We start from the raw sequence: 23,247 nt of genomic DNA on the forward strand, positions 1-23,247 counted from the left end.
GGGCAGTTGGCCTTTACATGCCCCAGCTCGTTACACTTAAAACATCGTCCAGCTGACGGGTCACTGGGGCGAGGAGGGTTGCTGGAGAACGGGGTGGTGGGACGATAAGGGGTCTGGAGGGTTCTTTGGGAGGTAGGTGGGGCTTTGGGCGGCCCCCGGTAATAGGGTGTGGTCTGGGGTGGTCCCTTCTGGTCTCCGCTCCAACTGCGACCAGTTTTCTTCTTCTCTGCCACCTCCACCCATCTGGCTCCAATCTCTCCTGCCTCAATTACAGTTTTGGGTTTCCCATCTAGGATGTATCTTTCTATTTCCTCAGGAACACCCTCTAAGAATTGTTCCATTTGCATTAGGAAGGGCAAATTTACTGGAGATTCAACACTTGCTCCTGATATCCAGGCATCCCAATGTTTTACAATGTGGTAGGCATGTCGGGTAAATGACATGTCTGGTTTCCACCTTAGGGCTCTGAACCTCCGACGAGACTGCTCGGGTGTTATCCCCATTCTGACTCTCGCCTTGGATTTAAACAGTTCATACTTGTTCATGTGTTCTTTAGGCATTTCAGCTGCCACCTCAGCTAAGGGTCCACTGAGCTGCGGCCTCAGCTCTACCATGTATTGGTCAGTAGAGATGTTGTACCCAAGGCAGGCCCTTTCGAAGTTTTCTAAGAAGGCCTCAGTATCATCACCTGCCTTGTAGGTGGGGAACCTTCTGGGATGGGAAGTGGTACCTGGAGAAGGATTGCTAGGGTTTGTTGGTATATTCTGCTGGGCCTTTATCCTCTCCATCTCCTCCACATGCTTCCTCTCTTTTTCCTTCTCCTCCTCCTTCAGCCGCATGAGTTCTATCTGTCTTTCATGTTCCCTTTGTTTTTCCTCAGCCTGAAATTTGGCTAATTCCAGCTGTAGTCGAGCTGAGGATTTGGCCATTCTAACCTCTCTGTTTTTAACTAACTTTACACCCGAGGTTTAGAAATAAACAAACAAAACTTGGCTGTAAACTTTTGCTGTGCTGGAATAGAGTACCTATTCTCTGATAGTGATTGTCCGCCTACAGAAAAAGACAATTCCCTTGTCTCTGCTCTGGGCCCAAATTAAAGCAAAAAACCTCCAACTACTCGGAAAACTGCTTACCCAGCCCAAAGAAAAAAATTTCTTTTCAAACCTGTGCTCCTTGTAAAACAAAAAAAATCAAAATCCTAAAAAAAACCCTGCCACTTTTGTCTCCAGGCAAATGGGTAGAGCACACACCCCCTATTTACTTTTAGGAAGAAAAGAAAAAAAAAAACCTCTGGGTTGGAAGACTGTGAATTTCCCTGCAGGAGTTAAGTACCCTGCCTCCAGGCAAGAAAACCTGCAATTCACAAGATAATCCCCTTTTGTCTCTGCTTGGCCACAAAGCAGAGAGAAACCAAGCTGCTTTCAGTTTCAAAGCTGCCTTCTGGACTTCCCAAAACCTTGCACCCCACTTCCTGGACAAGGTTTGGTAAAAAGCCTCACCAATTTGCCTAGGTGACTACAGACCCAGACCCTTGGATCTTAAGAACAATGAACAATCCTCCCAACACTTGCACTCCCCCTTTCCTGGGAAATGTTGGATAAAAAGCCTCACCAATTTGCATAGGTGACCACAGACCCAAACCCTTGGATCTGAGAACAATGAAAAAGCATTCAGTGTTTTACAAGAAGACTTTTAATAAAAAAATAGAAGTAAATAGAAATAAAGAAATCCCCCCTGTAAAATCAGGATGGTAGATATCTTACAGGGTAATTAGATTCAAAAACATAGAGAACCCCTCTAGGCAAAACCTTAAGTTACAAAAAAGATACACAGACAGAAATAGTTATTCTATTCAGCACAATTCTTTTCTCAGCCATTTAAAGAAATCATAATCTAACACATACCTAGCTAGATTACTTACTAAAAGTTCTAAGACTCCATTCCTGTTCTGTCCCCGGCCAAGACGACTACAGACAGACACTGACCCTTTGTTTCTCTCCCTCCTCCCAGCTTTTGAAAGTATCTTGTCTCCTCATTGGTCATTTTGGTCAGGTGCCAGCGAGGTTATCTTTAGCTTCTTAACCCTTTACAGGTGAGAGGAGCTTTCCCCTGGCCAGGAGGGATTTCAAAGGGGTTTACCCTTCCCTTTATATTTATGACAGAGGTCATGGAAGACTTTCTGTGACTTCTGCAGCAGCCTTGTGTGGCTGGCCCAGGAGCCACCTGAGCAGCTTGGGCAGCCCCTGGGTCAGTTGCACTAGCTGCTGCTGCGGCAGTCTTGGGGCCCTCCTGCCCTGCAGCATCAGGAGTTTGGGTGTGTGGGGGCTCAGGGCTTGGGGCCGCTGCTTACCTGGGTGGGGGGCTCCTCTCCCTCAGCTCCTAGCTCCACTTGCTGCCTCTGCCCCCAGGCACTGCCGCGGCAGCTCCCATTGGCCATGGTTCCCAGCCAATGGGAGCTGCAGAACTGGGGCTTGGGGCCTGTCTCGGGATGGAGTGGAGACAGCACGTGGAGCTGAGGCCACTGCTTCCCAGGAACTGGGTAGGGAGCCTGCCCCAGCCCCACTAACCCTCCCCAGCACCCATGCCCCTTCCCCCCGCCAGGCCATGACTCCTCCCCCACAACACCCTCCCGGGCCATGAGTTGCCCCGCCCAAGCACCCACTCCCCCACTTCCCCAGCACCCACGGCACCTCCCGAGTCCGCCCCCAGTTTTAGTCAGGGGTATTTTTAGTAAAAGTCATGGACAGGTCACGGGTCCGTGAATTTTTGTTTACTGCCCATGACCTGTCCATGACTTTTACTAAGAATACCCATGACTAAAACTTAGCCTTAATTATGACTACGGTTCCTTTCTTTCAATGGCCACTAAGAGGAGCTCTGCGTCCATTAATAACATCAAATTTATCAAGCTGACTAGATAGTGGTACATTTCTTGCAAAATTATACAGCAAAAAGTGGTTCCTACTACAAGTCATCTTATCTTCTTGTTGCCTGACCTGCCTAAATTATCTCCCATTAATACATCTTCAGGATTTATCTGAATACAAGAATTATTCCTTTCTTCTCAGAGACCAAGAATGTTATCTCTGCAACATATCTTTGTCTAATGCCTCACTCCTGAATTTCAGCCATCCTTCATGAATTGTGGTGCACTCACCGCTTATTCAACTGACCCATCATCTGTATAGTTATCGCTTTCAAAACCCCCACTTACCCATGTTTCAAGCTGATTCCTCCACCAGTTCCTGTGACCCATCCTAAATGATAAAACTGCTTACAGAGCTCCGGGATCAGATTTCTTGGATGTAACTTGTCCTTAAAAAAAAAAAAAAAAAAGTAATTGTCCACTTATAAATGTTGGAATCAATTGCATGAGATATCTGATTCACACAGAAGAACTTCAAAATCAAAAAAAAATCTCACTGGTGCCTGAACTAAAGACTGACAGTATGTTTGTATGCTGCCCTGGACATTTTATGTGGGCCACATTAGAAAAACAGAAAAAATCAGATGGCATTCATAGTTGAAAGGCCTGGTCCAAAGCTCAGGACAGTCAATGAACTTTAGATCGATCCCACCAAGATTAGCGAGAAAAGAGAAAGATTAGGTCATCTAGTCCATCCACTGACCTTTGCCAATACAGGATAACTATCCTTATGATCACAAAGTAGCATAATTTTTCTCTTATTTCTCCTTCCATGCCCTAAATACATTTGCCCATCCTTAGTGTTTACATCCTTCAAATGTTTTGAAGGCAGTTAATTCCTCCCCTTGTGAAATTACACATAGGCTAACTTCCTGTGCATCTATCCCACCATAATCACTACCCCAAACTTACATTGTAAATTCATATCACATGACTGAAGAGCTTCCACTGAGTGCCAAATAAAGGAACGTTTTCCATCATCTCTAGGAATAAGTGTAGGACCTGCTTTTAGAAGTCTGTGTGATACATACTTCCTCCTCTTGAATGTTTTTGTGTAGGGTTATTTTGCAAGATTTTAATTTGAATTACAATAACAAAATTCCTAATTTTATTAATGGGATATATCTACTATGATTATGAATATGTATGGATCATACTGTATAAGTTTTAGATCTGTTTTATTTTCTTTTTAATTAGCATTTAAATAATATCAAAAGAGGAAGGCTCACCTCACCAGATCACTTGACTAGCTTCACATTCCTACCATTTTACGATGTGAGAATGCCTCAGATGCTGTTTAGCTATCATCTTAATTGCTCCATTTTAATATTTCTTTCAGAGAAAACATTATTCAATTTAATATAATCACTAATTTTATAAACACAATGGAATATTAAATAAAAAAAAGTATATATAGTTCCTGAAGGTGAGTACAGTGTCACAGACTCATTCATAGTTCATCTGGGATTTTTGCAGCTCAGCTTTGCTTTACTGTTTAAATATCAGACATACTAAAGGGAGCACTGGTCGAGCGCTGCATAAAACTAAAAAACACAGGGAAGAAGTATACTAAGTAACAGCACTCAGAAAATGAATACTATTATGTATCCAACGTTAGGGAAGTTGTTGAAATGTCTTATTAGTATTTACAACATTAATGGATTTTACATACTACATGGAAATGCAGCTATTTCTGGGCTAGAGAGCCGCAATTTATAAATGCACAATAGATGTTTAATTTTACTTTGTTTATGACAAGAAAACTGTTCAAACTTTTATATTTTTGTTTGAAAGACCTAAATACACACTTTGATCTCCAACTTGTAACACAGTAACACATACTTCAGAATCACTGGTTCCTGAAGCTTCTACCTTTGAAGACTTGTCACTAACTTCACAGGCTATTGCTGCCTGTTCTGATTTCGCTACTCTTCCTGTAGAATCTCTTTTCATGAAAAGTATCATTTACTGATTAATTTTGGATTCTGTAACTCATTCTTTAGTTCACCTAGGAAAAAGGGGATAGTGATTGGGAACCCAAGACATTCCCATGTATCTGACACCAAAGCTAGTTTTGCAAACCAGATGCTTTGGTCTTGTTGCTTACAACTCTATGGAGCCAATAACATTCACCCTTAGAAACTGGTTTTCCCCTTCCTGATGTAGAAAGTTTGATTTCTCAAGCACAAAAGATAGACAATATTTTACATTTATCTAAAACCAATAAAATACTATGTACAAGAATATCTGAAAAACACACCTTTAAGAAAGGTAATATTTTTCTACAAGGGAAACCTGAAACTGAAAATTCCCTAAATACTTTCATCTGCAGTATCATTTAGTTTCACTGAGCTGAAAATGTAAGTAACTCATTTTTGGTTCTCCCCTGATGGAAAAAGCTATATTAAATACATTTTAATTAAACAGTCAAATCTATTTCCCAAATACTTATGCTGTTTAACAATGCCATGATCCTGCAAAAACTCATGCACATACTTAATTTTACCACTACAAAGCAAGTGTATGTTTGCATAATATGGGCCTTAGTTTTGATAGCACACTAGTGTATATAAAATTATAAGTCAAATTTGATTTTAATAATTCTGTCACCCTCCAGACACATAATACAATTCCCAGAGCCTCTTCCTTTTTTAAACTTCATTCACAATACACTATTAAAAGTGTCTAACCTATGTACTACGTTCCTATTTTTTCTTTCAACTTCAAAGAAAACTTGTCTCCTTACTAATTTGATTAAAAATAACATGCCATTACACTTGAGTGCATAAACACGTTAAACAGGTTTCATATATGCCTGTTATGTAATATGAGTTTATATATGTGTATAAATTGTATATGATGATGACACTATTTCTAGGTGCACCATATTCTCTCTGGTTGGTAGGGAGCCTGTCATAAATGCTGTGACCACAACAATACAATTGTTTCCTTTAGTTTTAACATCACTGGAAAAATTGAGATGAATTAAAAAAAAAAGTTCACATTCAGCAATATATTTTTTTTTTAAATCAAGAAGATTAAGAAATTCCCAACATTTTCCCACAGAATTCCAGGGTTACAAAAAACACCCCTCCTGTATTTTTCCAGGATCAGCAAATGCTCTATTTATGAAAGCATCTGGTTTCATCACATAGCCATGAAGATCAACTATGGTATTTTAAATCAAATACAACAGTGTTTCCAATTTTTAAAAATTAAATGGTTATATAGATTTAACATTGTAATCCTCTCCCATAACAGACAATGGCTGTATTCTTCATATGAACCTTAGCTGTGAACATGTTTAAAAGGCACTTGGAGATTCAACAGACATAATCCAGGATTAGTTTTTGATAAATCTGGGCTAGCTATCATTTGTACAACAGATATAAATTGAAACACAGTCATCACTGTTCTGCTGTGGCTTATTATCTTTTGAAAACAACATTGACTGTGTTTTGTCGTCAAGTGAAGCAAGACAGTTAAGAAAAGCAGCTTGTTAAAATGCACAACAGAAACTACAAGATTTTAAACTATATAATTATAATACATTTTAACTGAGTGAGTCCGTGTATAAGAATCCTAAGCATTTATATTTACATTGCTGAAAAATAAATCTGACAATTAAAATTAAATCAGTTTTAAAAATCTAAATTGTCATTAGTAACAGTTAAAATACAGTTTTAATAGGAGTTTTATACTGAGATTGCTATTGATTTGTCATTCTTCATTTTTCACACTCAGGCAGATGCCAAGTAAACACACATTAGACTAGATACTCAGTTGATGTATATCAACACAAGTCTACTGAAGCCAATGGAGTAACTTGAGTAAGGTGATCTCTTTTGGACCAACTTCTGTTGGTGAGAGAGAGAATCTTTTGAGCCTACTCAGAGCTTTTCTTCAGGTCTGGGAATCTTACTTAACTGTTTCAGAGTAGCAGCCGTGTTAGTCTGTATTTGCAAAAAGAAAAAGGAGTACTTGTGGCACCTTAGAGACTAACAAATTTATCTGAGCATAAGCTTTCGTGAGCTACAGCTCGCTTCATCGGATGCATCCGATGAAGCAAGCTGTAGCTCATGAAAGCTTATGTTCAGATAAATTTGTTAGTCTCTAAGGTGCCACAAGTACTCCTTTTCTTTTTACTTAACTGTGACACTCTGAGTAAGTTTCCTGGACCTGCAGAAGTGCTCTGTGTAAGCTCAAAAGCTTGTCTTTATCACCAACAGAAGTTGGTCCAATAAACGATATTACCTCACCCACTTTGTCTCTCTGGGAATTGGATGCTTTATTAAAGTTATTTTTTTTAAAAGCCAATAGAGTCTAAGGTGTCAAGGAAAATTAGTTTTTTTCATGTGACTGCAACCATTTGTACTACATTAGGGTCTCAAAATGTGTTAAATTATTTTTATATTGCAATATAAGGTAATTTGTTTAATAAGTTTAATAAATTTCATTAAGTTTAATAAGTCCATTAGTATGATTTTTGAAGACAGTTTTCAATAGCTTTACGATCCAAAATACAGTGGCCCACCAATGCTATTTTAGGACTCTAGGGTGAATATCCATATGTATTAAATATGTGTCTTCCCTTGACAAAATCTTAGGGACAATATGTATATTTCCCTTAGAAACAAGTGCAATGAACCAGACATATGCAGAAGAAATCATACAGCTGATATTTCACAGTAGCTGTTTCTAAAGGCACCAGATCCTTGCAGTAAATCACCACAAGTCTTCTTTGGATAGCTACAATACTTTAAAGCAAGTTTAATTTAGTAAAAGCAGCTATTGACATACATAATCTAAATGAAATTAAAAATATAGATAAATTTATCCAAGATAGATTTATTTGTCCCAAAGATAGATTTCTTTGTTTGTCCCAAAACAGGATTTGTTCTAGTTGCTCTTATCTATGAGAATTATTTGAACATTTAAGATTGATAAAATGATTATAAAACTAAAGTTGACTAAAACACACCTTGGTGCATTATGACTAAGGCTACAATTTAGTCACAGAGGTCACAGAATCTGTAACTTCCAGCGACCTCTGTGACTTCAGCCTGAGGTGGTTGGGAGCTGCCGGGTCCCCTGCCGCTCATGGAGCTGAGGGGTACCCTTGCCATCTCTGGCAACACCAGGAGCGCCAAGCTGCCATGGGTGGTGGGGTACCCCCGAGCTCACGGCCATGGAACCCCCAGAGATCCTGGCTGCTACTAGTGGCGGGGGAATCCCCTGAGCTCCTGGCCACTGCGGGGGAACCCCTGAGCTCCTGGCTGCTGCAGTGGGGGCTCCTGAAGCTGGTGGGGGAATCTCCAGTCGCCATGAGCCGGAGGAGCCCCCAGAACTGCAGGCAGCAGGGGTTCCCTGCAGCAGCTGCAGGCAGCTCCTAGCCTCTGCACAGCTGCCTACTTCAGGCAGTGTGGGGACCGGCAAATCCCCATTTTTTCACAGGTATTTTCAGGAAAAGTCACGGACAGGTCATGGCTTCCATGAATTTTTCTTTTTTGCCTGTGATCTGTCCATGACTTTTACTAAAAATATCTGTGACAAAATCTTAGTCTTAGTTATGGCCCTTATTTAACTACTATGAATGCACCACATCAGGCTTTCATTTTGACAGATCTTGAGTTGGGGTAGGTCAATCAATACTTGATGGGTGACCGCCAGAGAAATCTCAGCTGCTGCAGGAAAGTGTCAGGCAACTCACTCTTCCCTCCCAGTCAGTACCAATTCAGTGACAGAATGATATTATTGAGGTGTTCCCTGCTGTTGCTCATGCAACCTTTTAGCTAGTAGAACAGAGGTCCTTGAGTAATTAAAAGATTCCATTGCCATTTCAGAAGAGTTAGGAATGTTTGCTCCTTCCTGTGCCCTCACCTAATTCCAGCGCAAGTGATCACACCACGCTGAACTACGATAGTTGTCAAGTACCTAAAAGACTGTTACAAAGAGGAGGGAGAAGAATTGTTCTCCTAAACCTCTGAGAATAGGACAAGACTCAATGGACTTAAATTGCAGCAAGGGAGGTTTAGGTTGCTACCTCAAGTAGCAGTTTTTTACAATCTATACTTATCAATAACTGCTACATATAGCACATTCCTACACACACACACACACACACACACTATAGTGCAAGAAACTGCTCCCTGTAGGCATTTGCTACACCAGGTAGCAGTTTTACAAAACAGCAGTTTCTTACACTCCGCTACGTATCAGTAACTGCTACCAGTAGCACATTCCTGTGGAGAGCAGTTTAATACACTACAGGCTGCATGTCACTGAGGGATAAAACCACTCCCGATGCCATTTATAAAGTGGCCTGGGAGCCTCCCAGCTCAAGAGCTGGGTCCCGCAGAGCGCTGAGCTTTCGGGCCCTGAGCCACCTGAGCGCTTCCGCGCACGCGGCCAAGCCGGGCCCCGCGCGGAGGCCCCCGGCCCTCAGATGCCGAGGCCCCGCCGCCTACCTGCGGCGCATCCCCGGCCACGCAACCGCCTCCGCGCTGGCAGCCGAAGCCGCCCCCCGCCGCAGCCATGGCGCTGTCTGGACACACGGAGCCAGCCAGCGCCGGGGAGGACCCCGGGTCCTTCCTCGCCCTCGGCGCAGGCAGGGACTCGGCTGCGGGGAGCCCAGGGTCCCCGCTCAGGCGGGGAGGGGGCAGCCCCAGGGCGGGATTGTCCCCGCCGCTTGCTGGGGCGGCGCCGTGAGTCAGGTGCAGTCGGATCCCCGCCGGGACAAGGGGGCGCCTCGCCCGCCAGCCCGAACCCCGCCCCCCGGGCCATGCCCCAGGCTGAGGCCGGCTCGGCCCGACGCAGAGCGGGGGGCGAGACGCTTCCTTCTCCAGCGGCCAACACGCCGGCGAGGGGAGAGAAAAGACCCGTGGCCGGAGTATCTGTCTGGGCGTAACCCCCAGCGGGGGCCTGACCTAGGCGGAGACCGGGGTGATGAGCCCGGGCACCGGTGCCCGGTGATGTGGAGGCAGCTGGCACCTGGGTACGCAAGAAGGAGGCGGCAGAAGAAGCCTCACGTTGTGTATCCCGGCTGGCAGGCGCAGGCCCCGGTCTGTCCTGTCCAGCCGTTGTGTCTCGTCTTAGACCCAGCTCCTGAGCTCTCCTGGGCAGGATCCTCCGCGGACCCCTCTTCGTGCGGTGGGGCCACGGCGCAAAGTACCAACCACGGTGGCCAACGCTTGTGACTGTACCATGGGTTTCGCTTTAAATGCCCGGCTTCTGGAGTTAGGAGTGAATCTCGCTTGTCATTAAAAAAAAAAAAAAAGTTTTGTCACGGCGAAGGACAGCTTGGGCAAGGGATCCAAGGGAACCCCCACGGCTCATACACCGGATAGCAAACAAACCCCAATTTTCTTATTAAAAAAAACAGTCTTTCTAAGTAATCACAGTATTTTGGGGCTCTGACTGATGATTTTTGAACGCTCAGGTTTGGCAATACTGAAACAAGACGGGTATTATGGGGAAATCAAATCCTACACCCCACCTGAAGCCCTGCCCTAGCCAGGTGCTCGACACAAATGACAACGCTTCTCTGGCTTGCATCGATGAGAACGGGTTTTGAATTGAAGTGTGTGTCTTTGGGCAGGGAGGTAGCCAGTCCTGCTCCCTCTGTAGGCGGGGTAGCGGGTTCCACCATACCGGAGCACACAATAGCCCTGGCTGCAAGGGGGTGCTTATCTCTGTTGAGACAATTAGGGGTGGGACAGCTGTTGTGTGTGGGGGGGGCGGGTATCTTTTTTTCTCAGGCAGTGAGTTGGACAGCCCTAGCCTTGGGTGGGAGGAGAGCAAGATGGCAGCCTCCTTGTGGCTGAGCTGCCGCAGCAGAGGGATGGTCAAACTACTCTTGGGTGGGAAACTAGTCGCGGGGGCTTGTGCTTCTCTCCGCCTTGGAGGCGGCTGGAGGCTTCGGCACAGGAGCCACGAGCTGCTGGGTGAGTATTTGGCCTCAGTCACAAACAGGTAGTTCTTAGTTGGCTGCCTGTGCTGCAGCTGTGTGGAGGACAGCACTGACTTCCAGGGGCAAGGAAAGGGGATGGTAATGACAGAGGCCAGGTGTCTGCGAGGAGCTTGTGGTTAGGGCAGAGTATCTCTGCAAGCTGGGTATGGTGGTGAGTAGGTGATCTGGACAGAGGAGAGGGTCCATGGGATACCTGCTGAAGTGAGTGGGCAGTAATGTTGGGGTGTGAAGGGTTGGCGTGGGGGAGAAGCAGAGTGGACTTCATGATTAGCCAGTGGAAGAGAATGAAGGGGGTGGATAGCGATGCTCTGTTTGGCCAGTGGAAATAGGATGAGGGATGTAAGGCCTGGGAAGAAAGGAAGACGGTGGTGTGGCACCAAGCTTGGTGTCTAGAGGACAAAGTATATGGCAAACGGGTTTAGACTATTTTCTAATGATAGTTGTGGCTGCTTTTGAGTTGAGTGGCTAAAGAATACTGAGAACTGTCTTCAAGAACTAAAGCTGTACTTTCTCAAAGTCCTCTAACTCCCAAATTCCTTCTGTGATTTACCTCTATCCATTTTTCTGCTCCTGGCTCCTGACAAAAAAAATCCTTTAGTGTGAGATTAAGTCTGAAAATCTGTAAAACAAAAGAAAGTATTCTGTGCAAGTTACAGGGTCAAATGTAGGACTAAAAATGGAAGCAACCTTTCATCCTGAAAGGAGGATTCCTAACTCCAGAATTTGCTCTCTGTCTCTTTGAGCCAGAGTTTGGTCTTCAGCTAAAATGAACATCTTTTAAACCTGGTAGTAGTTATTGGGAAGTTTTCTAGCAGTACTGCAGGAGGAGGAGTCTGTAGATTAGAGATGACATTGGTTGAAAAGTTTTGAATGAAATTTTTCATCTTTATGAACTGAAAATGTTTGCAAAATTGTCAATGTTATTGAAATATTTTGGGTTTTGCTAAATTTTTCACAAATTTTTATGGAAAATGACCATTTCAATAAAAACAGTGAAATTTTGCCAAAAAATGGTGCCTTCAGACCACCGTGAAGCTGAAACAACTTCAGAATTTCTAAATATTTTGTTATTTAAACTCTCCTCCCCCAAATTCTGAAACATTGGAGTTGCTGCTTGTGACTCCTTAATTAGTTCTCAAAATTCCGGTAAGCGTAGGTACCGGGGTTTTTTTTAACAGGATACCTATTTTTTTAAAATATCTGTTCAGTGAGACATCTAATGAACTGAGCACTCTGATCAGAAAAGGACAAATGAAGTGAAAATCATTAAGTGATCAGGGAATAAAGGGGATGGGTGGAATAACGGACAAAGTGGAAAGGAATTGAGACAGCTGTGATGGGGGCTGCTTATTTAAATAGGAGTGGAAGTAGAGTGGGAGAGTCACAGCGAAGCCACTTGGAGCTTTTTAGATCTATGAATTTAATTTCACTTATTTCTGATTATCCCTATAGACTTTATTCTACAGTCCTTACCTAGGCAAAACTTCAGTTCACTGTGTTTTGCCTGATTAAGGATTCCTGCTTCTAGTCCTACTTGCTATATTGCTTGCCTCAATGACAGCATTTAATTTTTTGTTGTGTGGGTGGGAGGGGGGTAATGCATGTTTCTGTTGAGGTTTGAAGCTTTTTTCTGACATCTCTCATTTTCTGGGGTGTATGTCTGTAAATTCTGTAGTAAAATGAACAATTTTTAATTTCAAACCACATGCAAGGATTTTCTTAAATAAGAGCTCAGATTAATATATAATTTTCAAATTGCATTTTAAAATAGCTGACAAGTCTTTCTACCTTTGTCTTTTTTCACTTCCAGGACCTGTGTTTTGCACTTACAATAGCACCTTTCATCAAAGGATCTCAAAACTCTGTCATTTATAGAACTCAATTTTAGATTAAATCTCATATTCTCTTGTGATAAGGATAAGTAGGAATATCCCTATTTTACAGCTTTGTTGAGACACTGGAGCAATGAAGCACAGAGGAAACAAAGTAATTTGCCTTGTGTCCCATACCAAGTTATTAGTAGAACAAAAACAGGGCCACGACTCCCATTCCCTTGCTCTAACTGTTCTAAAATCAGCTCATGTTCTTGCCACCAGTGAGTGGATTATTTTTTAATACAGTGAAAATTACTAAAACAAGACAGAGTATTTATTTCTCTTCTGGACTGTTCTGTCAGAGTTCTCTCAGTCATCAGTTTCTGCAGAATGCAAGTTTTCATTTAAAAAAAAATTATTAGGTTTCTATCACTTACGGTTGCAAAGGTAGTATTCCTGTCTACTTGATTCTACATGTGTACAGCTTTTCTGCTGCTTCTCAAGTAGCAGCAGAGAAAATTTGATAAGACTCTGGTATGTTTTGGGGAGGGTCAGTGGTAAAACTGACAAGAATCATGTCACTTTCACTCTGATACTTAGGAAAGTTAGGAGCCACTCTACTGGCAGGTAATGGGACTATTCACTGGCAAGGAAGACCCAAAAATAGACTGTGGGGAAGAAGAGAATTCTGTATATAAGATGGAAGAAAGACTTTCAAATTTATGACACACCTACTAGCCAGAAAATGATGAGAAGGAACCCCAAGGAGGGTCAAGAGGCAGTACTTTGATGGGCTATATTCCTCCCCCTTCCCAGGAACTATGAGTTTCTTACCAGGATGTTATTTCTCAACCTCATTGGTAGTGTCCTTCTCTCACCTGGTATATCAGTCTCTGGTTAGTAGATGTATTGGATGCGTTTCAAGCCTGGGTGAGTTTTTATACTTATAAAAATACACTATAACCTATTAGTAATACTTTGTAAATGTGTGATGTGATGTTCAGTGTTTAATGCCCTAGTTCACCAACTTTCAGGTATAGTTACAAAGAAGTATGCTCCCATTGGGGACAGAGGAGATCCCAGAAGACTTGGGAAGAGAAAACATAGTGCCTCCCTTTAAAAAGGGGAATTATAGAACAGACAGCCTAACTTTGATAGCTGGAAAGATACTGGAACAAATTATTAATCAATTTGTAAGCACCTAAAGGATAATAGGATTATATGTATTAATCAACATGGATTTGTCAAGAATAAATCATGCCAAACCAACCTAATTTTCTTCTTTGATGGGTTTATTGGCCTGGTTAGTAGGGGAGAAGTAGTAGATGTGAGATATCTTGATTTTTAGTAAGGCTTTTGACATAGTCCCACATGACATTCTCATACGTGAACAAGGGAAATGTGGTCTAGATGAAATTACTAGAAGGTGGGTGTGACCCAATGCTCCCCTGTATTCACACCCTATATACAGCTATACACAACTGTAATAACCTTTGTACAAATTGTACAACTGTAATAACCTTTGTACAAAATATGCCTTCTGAGGTACCATTTGAAAACTAATAACTTGCTGGTCAATAATATCATGGTGAAATGTGTGCAACAACACTATATGTGAAGTTATAACTTTCCCCTGTATGATGTTGATAGCACATGTTCAAACCCACATAGACCTACTTAACCACACCTGCCTAACTGGGGCTATCTTAAAGGAATGTGTGCTGCCCTCGCGCCCTCAGGTGCTCCCCCGCAGTTCCCATTCGTTGTGGTTCCCAGCCAATGGGAGCTGCTTGGCTGGCACTAGGGGCGAGGGCAGCGTGCAGAGCTTCCCAGGCTGTCACTATGCCTAGTGGCTGCAGGGACATACTGGCCACTTCTGGAAGCTGCATGGAGCCAGGGCAGGCCCTTAGCCCCGGCCCAGGCTGAGCCGCCGACCAGACTTTTAACGGCCTGGTCAGCAGTACCGTCTGGGGCCACCAGGGTCCCTTTTCGACCAGGCGTTCTGGTTGAAAACTGGACGCCTGGCAATCCAATGGTCAGATAAACTATTACTGCAGTTCCAAAGGGACGTTATATGGGAAAGTAATGCTTTTTCAGTTGTCTGTTAATGTGACTAGGCAATAGGAAAGGAGGAGAGCCAGTACCTTGTGATCAAACATCTGCCTGCAGATAGTCAGCAAGTGCTGGTTAGGGAGTCACAACATCCATTTCTTTTGTGCCTTTACACTGCATCACATATCATAGGCCCTTTAAAGTCAGACTAGAACTTTAAATAATGTTTATGATAGAAAAAATTATTTAAAGATTTTCCTGTTATATTCATGACAAATGAAGACTTCTTAAAACAGGTTCTAGAACAAAAATGGACTAATTCAAACTGTACCCGTTTTGTACCAATCTAAGGCCTGGTCTACACTGGGCGGGGGGATTGACCTAAGATATGCAACTTCAGCTACGAGAATAGTGTAGCTGAAGTCAATGTATCTTAGGTCGACTTACCTCGCGTCCTCATGGCGTGGGGTCGACTGCTGCCGCTCCCCCGTCGACTCCGCTTCTGCCTCTCGCTGCGGTGGAGTACAGGAGTCGACGGCAGAGCGATCGGGGATCGATTTATCGCGTCTACACGAGACGCGATAAATCGATCCCAGATAGATCGATCACTACCTGCCGATCCGGTGGGTAGTGTAGACGTACCCTAAGAGAAGCACACTTTCTCATGTAATCCGTAATTGCAGTATTAACATTTCTTGCCATTAGCCTTGCTATAATGTTTCCTGAGGTGCACATGCCATAGTATCTGTATTTTGTCTAACCTGCAGATGGTGCAAGTGTGTTATCTTTAGAGTGGTTTGAACAATGTTACTTTAATGAACACTAGTATTAAGGGAATTAGCTGTGTCTGACCCTCGTGGAATATAGAAGATGCGCAGTGCGGGGGGGAGAGAGAGAGAGGAGCTGAAGTGAAATATGACTGGGTAATTTATTCTGGCATTGATCCAACCTCTACTATAGCTCTTTGGTTCACATGATGTGCTCCCATAAGCAGAGAGATTTGAGATGAAATTCCAGCAATGCCATATGTAGACTAGTCAAAGTAATGAAGCTTAGATCTGCTTCATAATAGCAGCAAATTGGTTTGTACTACATTTATATTTGAACAGGTAATGGGCATGCTAAAACGCTGTAGGGCTGCTCATTAAATGCAGTATAGGGCTAGAACCCTGATGAGTGAAGACACTGGTGCATTTTTTTCACAGAGAGAAGAAAATGGTCCCCTAATGTAGTACTTCACTCTAGTTTTTTAATATATCTCAGCTATTACTGTGTTATGTTTGCACTGATATAGAAGCGTAGTAATTTTTTTCTTTACAACTGACGGGGTAATATGCTGAGGCACTTATATCTCTAGTTCACTGCAGCTTTTCTGTTTTGACAAAGTGCTTCCTGTACCCATGTCAAGGCAGGTGAAATAATATAAGCAGTGAGCATAGAAGTTCTGACCAGCGCTTTGGAAGATAAAATGCAGTGCAAATCCACAGGATTTTTCAAATCCATTAATTTAAATCTTATGTCTGGAAGGAACATAACAGTTAAAACGGTCACCAAACGTGGAAGTGTTATGGCCTCAGTGATGGTTTCAAGTTAGCAATTGGTTTGTGTTTAAAAACATTTTAAATTGATTCTCTAAATATAATTGGTGGTAGATTTAGATGTGGCCCTAAATAAACAGTAGATGGCTATAAAAATATGAGTGATGGCAGCAGCATGGTCTGGTGGACAGGGCATGGAACTGGGAGCCAAGAACTCCTGAGTTCTAATTCCAGCTCCACTACCACCATAGTGAAGCTCTGTGCAAGTCACTGAAATGTGTCTGTTTCTCCACCTATAAAATAGGTGTACTACTTACCTCCCAGGAATCTTGTGAGAATTAGCTAATTGTTGTACAGATCTTTGAATCTGGAAAGTGCTACATAAATGCTAGGTATTATTAATACAAAGGCAGGATTATTGAGTATAGATTTGATTTTGGTGAAGGGGAATTACTCTCATAATTGTTTGTAATAAACAACTGGGATTATTGCTTAAATTAAATTAAGACTGTATGATCTGGTCCAAAAGTGATTGTAGCAGCCTTAAGAAAATGACATCAAACGTCTGTTTGCTCTGCTTATACTAACTTTCCACTTTGGACAGTAAAATTGTAGGATGAGACCATGGTGTCCAAGTTTCCACCAGTTGGCGCTCACAGAGCTGCCTAAGCCCTGACGCTGTCTCACAGCTAACGAGCTGCTCGGGTCCCAGAGACGCCAAGGCAAAATTCTTAAACTAGGAGGTAGGGGAATGTCTCTTTTGCTAGTGGTGCCCAAACCTGTAGGTGTGCTTTCAGCATGCCTTATACCTGTCAAACCCTGCAGTAGGAGGGCTAGACGCAGAGCACCTACACACAAAAAACAGCTAGGGACACAGGGAAATGGAAGGCAAGTGTGAGAATGGTGAGAGAGAGAGAGAGATGATTGGGCTGCTATGACACTGGGCTCTCTAAGCAGCTGACATGGCCTAAGTACCTAACTCTAGGAGAGGATTCGCAGCTAAGGATCCTGAGTGATAGACTGGAGATTAGCGCCTCCTATTAGCCAGACTTGCTGTGTCAGTTGCTTAGACACCCACGCTCCTCTCCTTTCTTGGGCCTCCCGCTCCTGGCAAGGTTAGGTGGCTTCTGAAGATCCTTGTCTTAGGTCCTTAACTTTCTCTATGAATTGTGTGGGAAGCTTGGGTACCTATCTCAGGACTGAGTATTCCACTAGACAGCTGGCGTCTAGGGGTTAGGTATTGCAGTGCTGAGCAGAGCAACGCCTGTGTCCTTTGAGGATCTGGACCTCTGTTGCTCCATCTATAATATGAAGATAATACTTAAACCCACCTGTGCAAAACACTTTGTGTTTCCAGATGAAAAATCCGGTAAAAGTGCGGTGATGGTGGTGTCATACAAAGGTATAAGGAGTGGTTAGTGAGTTCAGGACCTGCCAGGTCCTCCCCTGCTCCCAACCAGGTTTTCATAAGGGTTGTCCTGTTCCTAGTGATGCTAGAAAGTTCTGTGAGAGACATAAACACTTTTATTTTGGTATAAGTGCATCTACACTAGGCCTTATAATATAGTAGCTTTAAAAAAAAATTACACCCCTAACTCACATCATTATGCCAGTATAAGTTTTAAGTGTAGACCAGGCTTAACATCTGGTATTTTTGAACCACCATGGCTAGAAATAAATGCTATATATCACTGGAAAGCTAGAGATCTCTGCTTTTCTGTGATGTTTGTCCACTCCTTACTATTTGTATCGGCCCACATTAGGCATTTTAAATGGTTTTAAATTGTTTGGATTTTAACATGAGTGATAGGCCTGAAGTATGTGACCAAAAAGAATAAACTCATGAGAAATGTGGTTTGTTTGTGTTAAACTCATAGTGTTATCTTATTTAAAGTTTGGGCTAAGCTATAGAAATAAAGAAAACATGGTTAAGTGGACACCAGGTGCAGTAAATAACTGGTTAGAAATGCTTAGTCCAGTAGCTGGGGGAAAATGCAGCAAAGTGAAATAAGGGGAAATCCTTGAAGAAAACAGAGTGCAGCCCTAAACTGTTTCAGCTTACTTTAGTGAAGGTCCACTAACCATCAAAGACATCACTTGTTTGTTATATAAAGCAGCAGTGTTTTCTAGGTTTTTGTCAGAGCTTTTCCTTGCCCTTCTGGAGCCACACCATAATGGGAAAGTATCTCCTGGTCCAGATCTGGTTGTGTGTATTTGGTCAATGCTTATACAGTAACTGTTTTTATTACTAAGGTATATATGCTTATATTTGTATTTTGGGTGTAGCCAGCACCAAGTGGCCTTTGGACTAATAAAGAAATGCTTGTGTGGAAACTGAGTTGTGGTGAACCTTAATTAATTATTGGATGTTCATAACATAAGAACTTTAAATCACATTATTCTTATTACCATGTTTTATTCTCAGCCTTTAAGGTTTGATTTACTAATTGAGGCCAGTGTCTCAAAACAGACTGTTAGAACTGGAACCAAGTCTGTGTATTTTATGAAATCTTTCAAGTCAATAAAGAGAGAATTTCTAATTCTGGGGGTCCATAATATGATCACACAGTCAAAATATTTGAGTAAACAAAGCCATGGACCCATGCTGTGAGGTGCACTATTTCACATGTTCTCAAGGATAAAAAGGGTTTGGCAAACTGATACAAATATTCTCAGGACCAGTAACTTTTCTAAGTACTAGTCCCGGACCAGCAGTTATCAGAAAGAAAGATTATCAATTACTGTAGATGATACAGCCACAAAAGGGAATTTGATCAGGAATAGTCTCTGGATTCACTTTACAAATGCTAAAATAATGAGTAATGCTAAAGTTAAATAATTTAAGTACCAGAGCAAAGACAGGTCAGTTTCTATGACTGATATGGAACAAGAGAGAACTAATTAGGGAATAGAAGTCAGGGGCAAATTTATCTATATTTCTGCACTGTAGACTTTCTGGGAGCATGAACCATGTATAACTTCAACTCAGTTTTACAATTCATGTGCTTTAGGGATCATGACCCCTTGGGTGTGGATCTACAGAGACTTTAAGGAATAAATGAACTCTGTTTTAGTCTTTCTCTGCAAGATCTTTATAGCCTGCAAGCATACTAAATCTTTGTTAGAACATTTTCCCTTTGCAGAAAAGGTCCACATTGTATTCAGAAAGGATGAAAAAAAGACATCTTGTTTTATCTCTGCTGTTGAATAAATAAGCATTCTTCCATAAGTATTTCTTTACAAATGTAATAATTTTCTCTTTCAGTAGTCTATAGCACAATACAGAACAAGGGTGGATTTTTTTTTTATTTCCTTGGATTGTTTGTCCATTCACTCATTTTGCTTTTAACTCTCATTTCTTTCCTTTCTTAGGGATCTCAACTGTATTAATTGTGTGATAAGCAGAGGTTTTAGTGGTTAATTCCAGTGTCTTGTTTTCTAGGTAGTCCTGCTGTTAAAATACTCATGCCTGCACTGTCTCCTACGATGGAGGAAGGAAATATTGTGAAATGGTTAAAAAAGGAAGGTGAGAGACAATTATCTAAAATGACAAATTTAGTGAGCTGTGCATTGGTTCTCCAACTCATTATGTGGACTATTTTGTAAGAGCAGGATCATTTACTGGATGCCAACTCTCTACCAAATACCCCATCCACAAATTGCTTGTTCTCAAAAATGTTTCTTTCTGCTACCTACCAAGGACAAGTTCCATGGACCACCGGTTCACTGGTCACAGTCTGAAAACTACCTCTAAGCTACTCTGTTAACATATTTTGTAGTTTTGTAAATACATTCTTAACTCTCAAGTCAAGAAGCATCTTTGCACTCCGCTTCTGAGAGCGTGTGTGTGTTTTTAAAAACAGTAATGGACAAGTAATATTGTAGATTATGAATAATGTACAGATGACTAGATTCCCATGAAATATCACAAATGATTTTTGGAATGATTTATCTATATAGAAATCCTAGACAACTTCAGAGGTGTTGTGGAATCTCTGTTATTACATTCCCAATTTCTTATGGTAATTTGAATTTAAACTGCGTTTTGAGAAAGAAACCTCTGTATGTGGTAATAGTGCCTTATCAGCGTGATGTGAAACTTTAGTTTGTGCTAACTAAACTTTATTTGAATCTTTAAGGGCGGGTATGTACCCCATCTTTGGCACACTAGAATCATTAAGCTGAACATTTAGCCCTTGTCTACACTGGAGTTTTGTTGATGCAATTTACGCTGATGTACAACCACTACTGGAATTAAACCGCTGTTGCATGTTCACACTAGGCTTCTTGTGTTGGTGAAGTGCATCCCCAATACCAGCACAAGAACAGGGCATTGTGGGTAGCTATCCCAGTATGCAACTGGCTGCAGGGTGCTTTGGGAAGTGTTTGCAGTGCCTCATGGGGGCAGGTACAGCATCACTTTCTCAATTCCATTGTTCCATGAGCATCCTACTAGATTGCTTGCTGCTTTTCAACTGCTCTGGTAACCTGCAACCCAGCTGTCTCTGACAGAAAGCGCGGATCCTGCACTCCTGTTCAATATTGTTCTGTGTGTTATGAACACAAGGCTATAAGAGGAGCCCAGTGGGGGAGGAGGAGAGGCTATTCATCTGGGGAATGCCTTGAAGGAGCATATTAACACTGAGCCACAGTAATGTGTGTGTGGTGAGCCTGGCCCTATTTGTTTGCATCATGCTATGGACCTTGTAATGGTTGCTGTGTGCGCCCGAAAAGTAACACATTTTAAATCACTTTTTAAAGTAGCACTCAGTAATTTGACCAAACTGACATTGCTGAACACTAACACAAGAAGCCCTCCGAAGTGTGTGTGTGTGGAGAGAAGGGGGTGAAAGTGTGTGTTGGGGAGGAGAGAGTGTGTGTGTGTGAGAGAGAGAGAGTCAGTGTGTGTGTGTTGGGGGAGAGTGAGTGTGTCAGCACCCTGTCTCTAAGTATAGCACTCACCAGCCTGAACACTTGTTCAGACCGCAGCCGGAAGCAACCAATTCTGAGACAGAAGCTGGAGCACTGACGGCTGGTGTCCCCCCACCCCCTACCCCAGCTCAGTGGAGACCAGTACGCTGGCGGGGAAGGAGGACACCCCTACATCAGCCCCCACGTCCCTCCGTGACTCTTCACAGCACAGCAGGAGTCTTTCTCTCCCGCACCTCTGCCCCAGCAGCAACCCACCCTGCCTGCCTGCCTGCCACTGTGGTCCTAGTGCTGGGGAGAACAGGATTCAGTGTTAATCTTCCCTCTGAGTTCTCCCACAGCCTTCTCTTCCCAAAGACCAAGGAGATTCACCCCTTTCCCTGTGGTCCTAGCAGGAGTGTGTTTGCTGCTGGGAGCCGGCGTGTCCAGCTGGGCAGTAGCTATGTGAGCTCTGCATGCTGAGCAATTTCAAAATTTTGGGAGGAGGTGTATGCCTGTGTAGCTGGATGCAGGGCAGCGGAGTTCAAAATAGTGAGCAGAGCTATCACGGTGGGCATTGTATGATAGCTCCTGGAAGCCAGATGTGGCAAGGAACGAACGCAGTCTCTACACTGACACTTAGTCGATCTAACTTTGCTGAAACATGCTTTACGCCTCTTGTCAAAGTGGTTTTATTTTGTTGACAAAACAGGAGAGTTTTGTTGGTGGGAGGAGCATTGAAGTTTGAACACCTACACTGGTTTGTCGACAAAAGCTGCCTTTTGCTGACAAAACTGTGTAGTGTAGACAAGGCCTTAGCTGTCCTAATATTATCTTGTGACCTTTCACACTGTGGGCTTGATTTATTTTTCCCCCAGAGGTGCTAAGTACTTGCAGCTTCTTTTGATTTCAGTTGCAGTAGTGGGTGCTTAGCACCTTTGAAAATCAGGCTTCATGGCTTTAGGGGGGCAACATGTTTGTGTTAGATTTGGAGCTGCCTATGATTATGAATACTATGTTTTATATGGTTCTCTGTGATTATTTTGAGGCGCTCCATTGTGTGACTAAATTGGGTTAATTCACCAAAGAGAGTGTTTACCTGCAGGTAGGAGGAAGAGAGCAATAGCTCAGATAATATTTATTAGCAAAAACTGGATGGACAGTGCTGGAGCCATTGGCTGTAATGTGCTGGATAGATTCCCCCCCACCCCCCCGGGCTTGCTAAATTGTATTTTCCAGAAATGTTTCAACCCTGAGAGCGGGAGAGGGGATCAAAGGGTTTAAAGAGACTGACACATTCTTGAGGAGGTCAGATAGTTAAGGGGAAGACTTAGGCAGATAGTGTTGGGGAGCAGACTGAAACCCAGACTCCAGAGGGTTGGGAGAATTGGGTAAAATAGGCCTGCCTAATTCTTAAAATATGGGCTTTTGTACACGGCAAGCAAACCAGGTTATGAATCTTCAACTCACCAGCTTGCTGCACAGTAATGTTCCATACGGACGTTGTTAGAGTTCAATGAAAGTCCCGGAGTGCTTCTTAATATATTACACTTTTGAAGTAGTAGTACACCAAGATGCCTTCTGGGACTTTCGCTGTACTGCAACAGCATCCACATAGGATGTTACTGTGTGGCAAGCTGGTGAGCTATAGATTCATATCCAGGCTTGCTGAATAGTAACTTGCTGTGCAGATGAGCCTAAGATAATTATGTGTATAAACTGGTTTATTGCTTTCAAAATTCTTTCTCTTGTTATGCTGTGTTCCTGTTGTTAGGATTAAACAATACTTTGTTTTAAAGAAAGCTATTTGGGTCATTGTGTTTACTGCTAGTCACAGCTCCCAAAGGGAAGAACTGCAGGTAATGAGTCCAGCAGGACCTGTTAAGAGTAATTAGAGGTGGTACACAAAGGGCTGTAGCCCAGGGCCCCAGTTCTAAGAGTGGGAGAGTCACATGTTTCACCTCAAAGCGGTGAAAGCTCAAGGCCTAAACCTGTCTGGCCTGTACTCCGAGAGAGACCAGAGCAGTGTCAAAAGTGCAG

At 42.7% G+C, this 23,247-nt stretch overlaps 2 protein-coding genes across 8 annotated transcripts in view; one reads left to right on the top strand and one right to left on the bottom strand.

Moving 5' to 3' along the window:
• APIP (APAF1 interacting protein) overlaps positions 1-9,545 on the bottom strand; it is a 94,591-nt gene extending 85,046 nt beyond the window's left edge. For all 3 annotated transcript variants that reach the window (XR_014711977.1, XM_084630476.1, XM_084630475.1), the window contains exons 1-2: positions 9,394-9,545; positions 3,215-3,315 (exon numbers count right to left, since the gene is read on the bottom strand). Coding sequence is in view for 2 of the 3 variants with exons in the window: in XM_084630476.1 (XP_084486602.1) it covers positions 3,215-3,315; positions 9,394-9,462 (170 nt within the window). In the remaining variant the exon portion in view is untranslated. The remainder of the gene's footprint in view (positions 1-3,214; positions 3,316-9,393) is intronic.
• A 245-nt stretch (positions 9,546-9,790) lies between these two features.
• PDHX (pyruvate dehydrogenase complex component X) overlaps positions 9,791-23,247 on the top strand; it is a 97,790-nt gene continuing 84,333 nt past the window's right edge. The window contains exons 1-2 of one of the 5 annotated variants that reach the window (XM_084630471.1): positions 9,791-9,920; positions 19,742-19,825. In XM_084630471.1, the coding sequence (XP_084486597.1) occupies positions 19,765-19,825 (61 nt within the window). In that variant the 5' untranslated portion in view covers positions 9,791-9,920; positions 19,742-19,764. Of the gene's footprint in view, positions 9,921-10,017; positions 10,506-10,698; positions 10,870-13,195; positions 13,640-19,741; positions 19,826-23,247 lie in introns of those variants that run through there. The other 4 variants (XM_084630472.1, XM_084630473.1, XM_084630469.1 and 1 more) reach the window with 4 other exon arrangements.

Source organism: Lepidochelys olivacea, assembly GCF_965140295.1.
Source record: "Lepidochelys olivacea isolate rLepOli2 genome assembly, chromosome: 6".
NCBI classification, from domain to species: domain Eukaryota; kingdom Metazoa; phylum Chordata; order Testudines; family Cheloniidae; genus Lepidochelys; species Lepidochelys olivacea.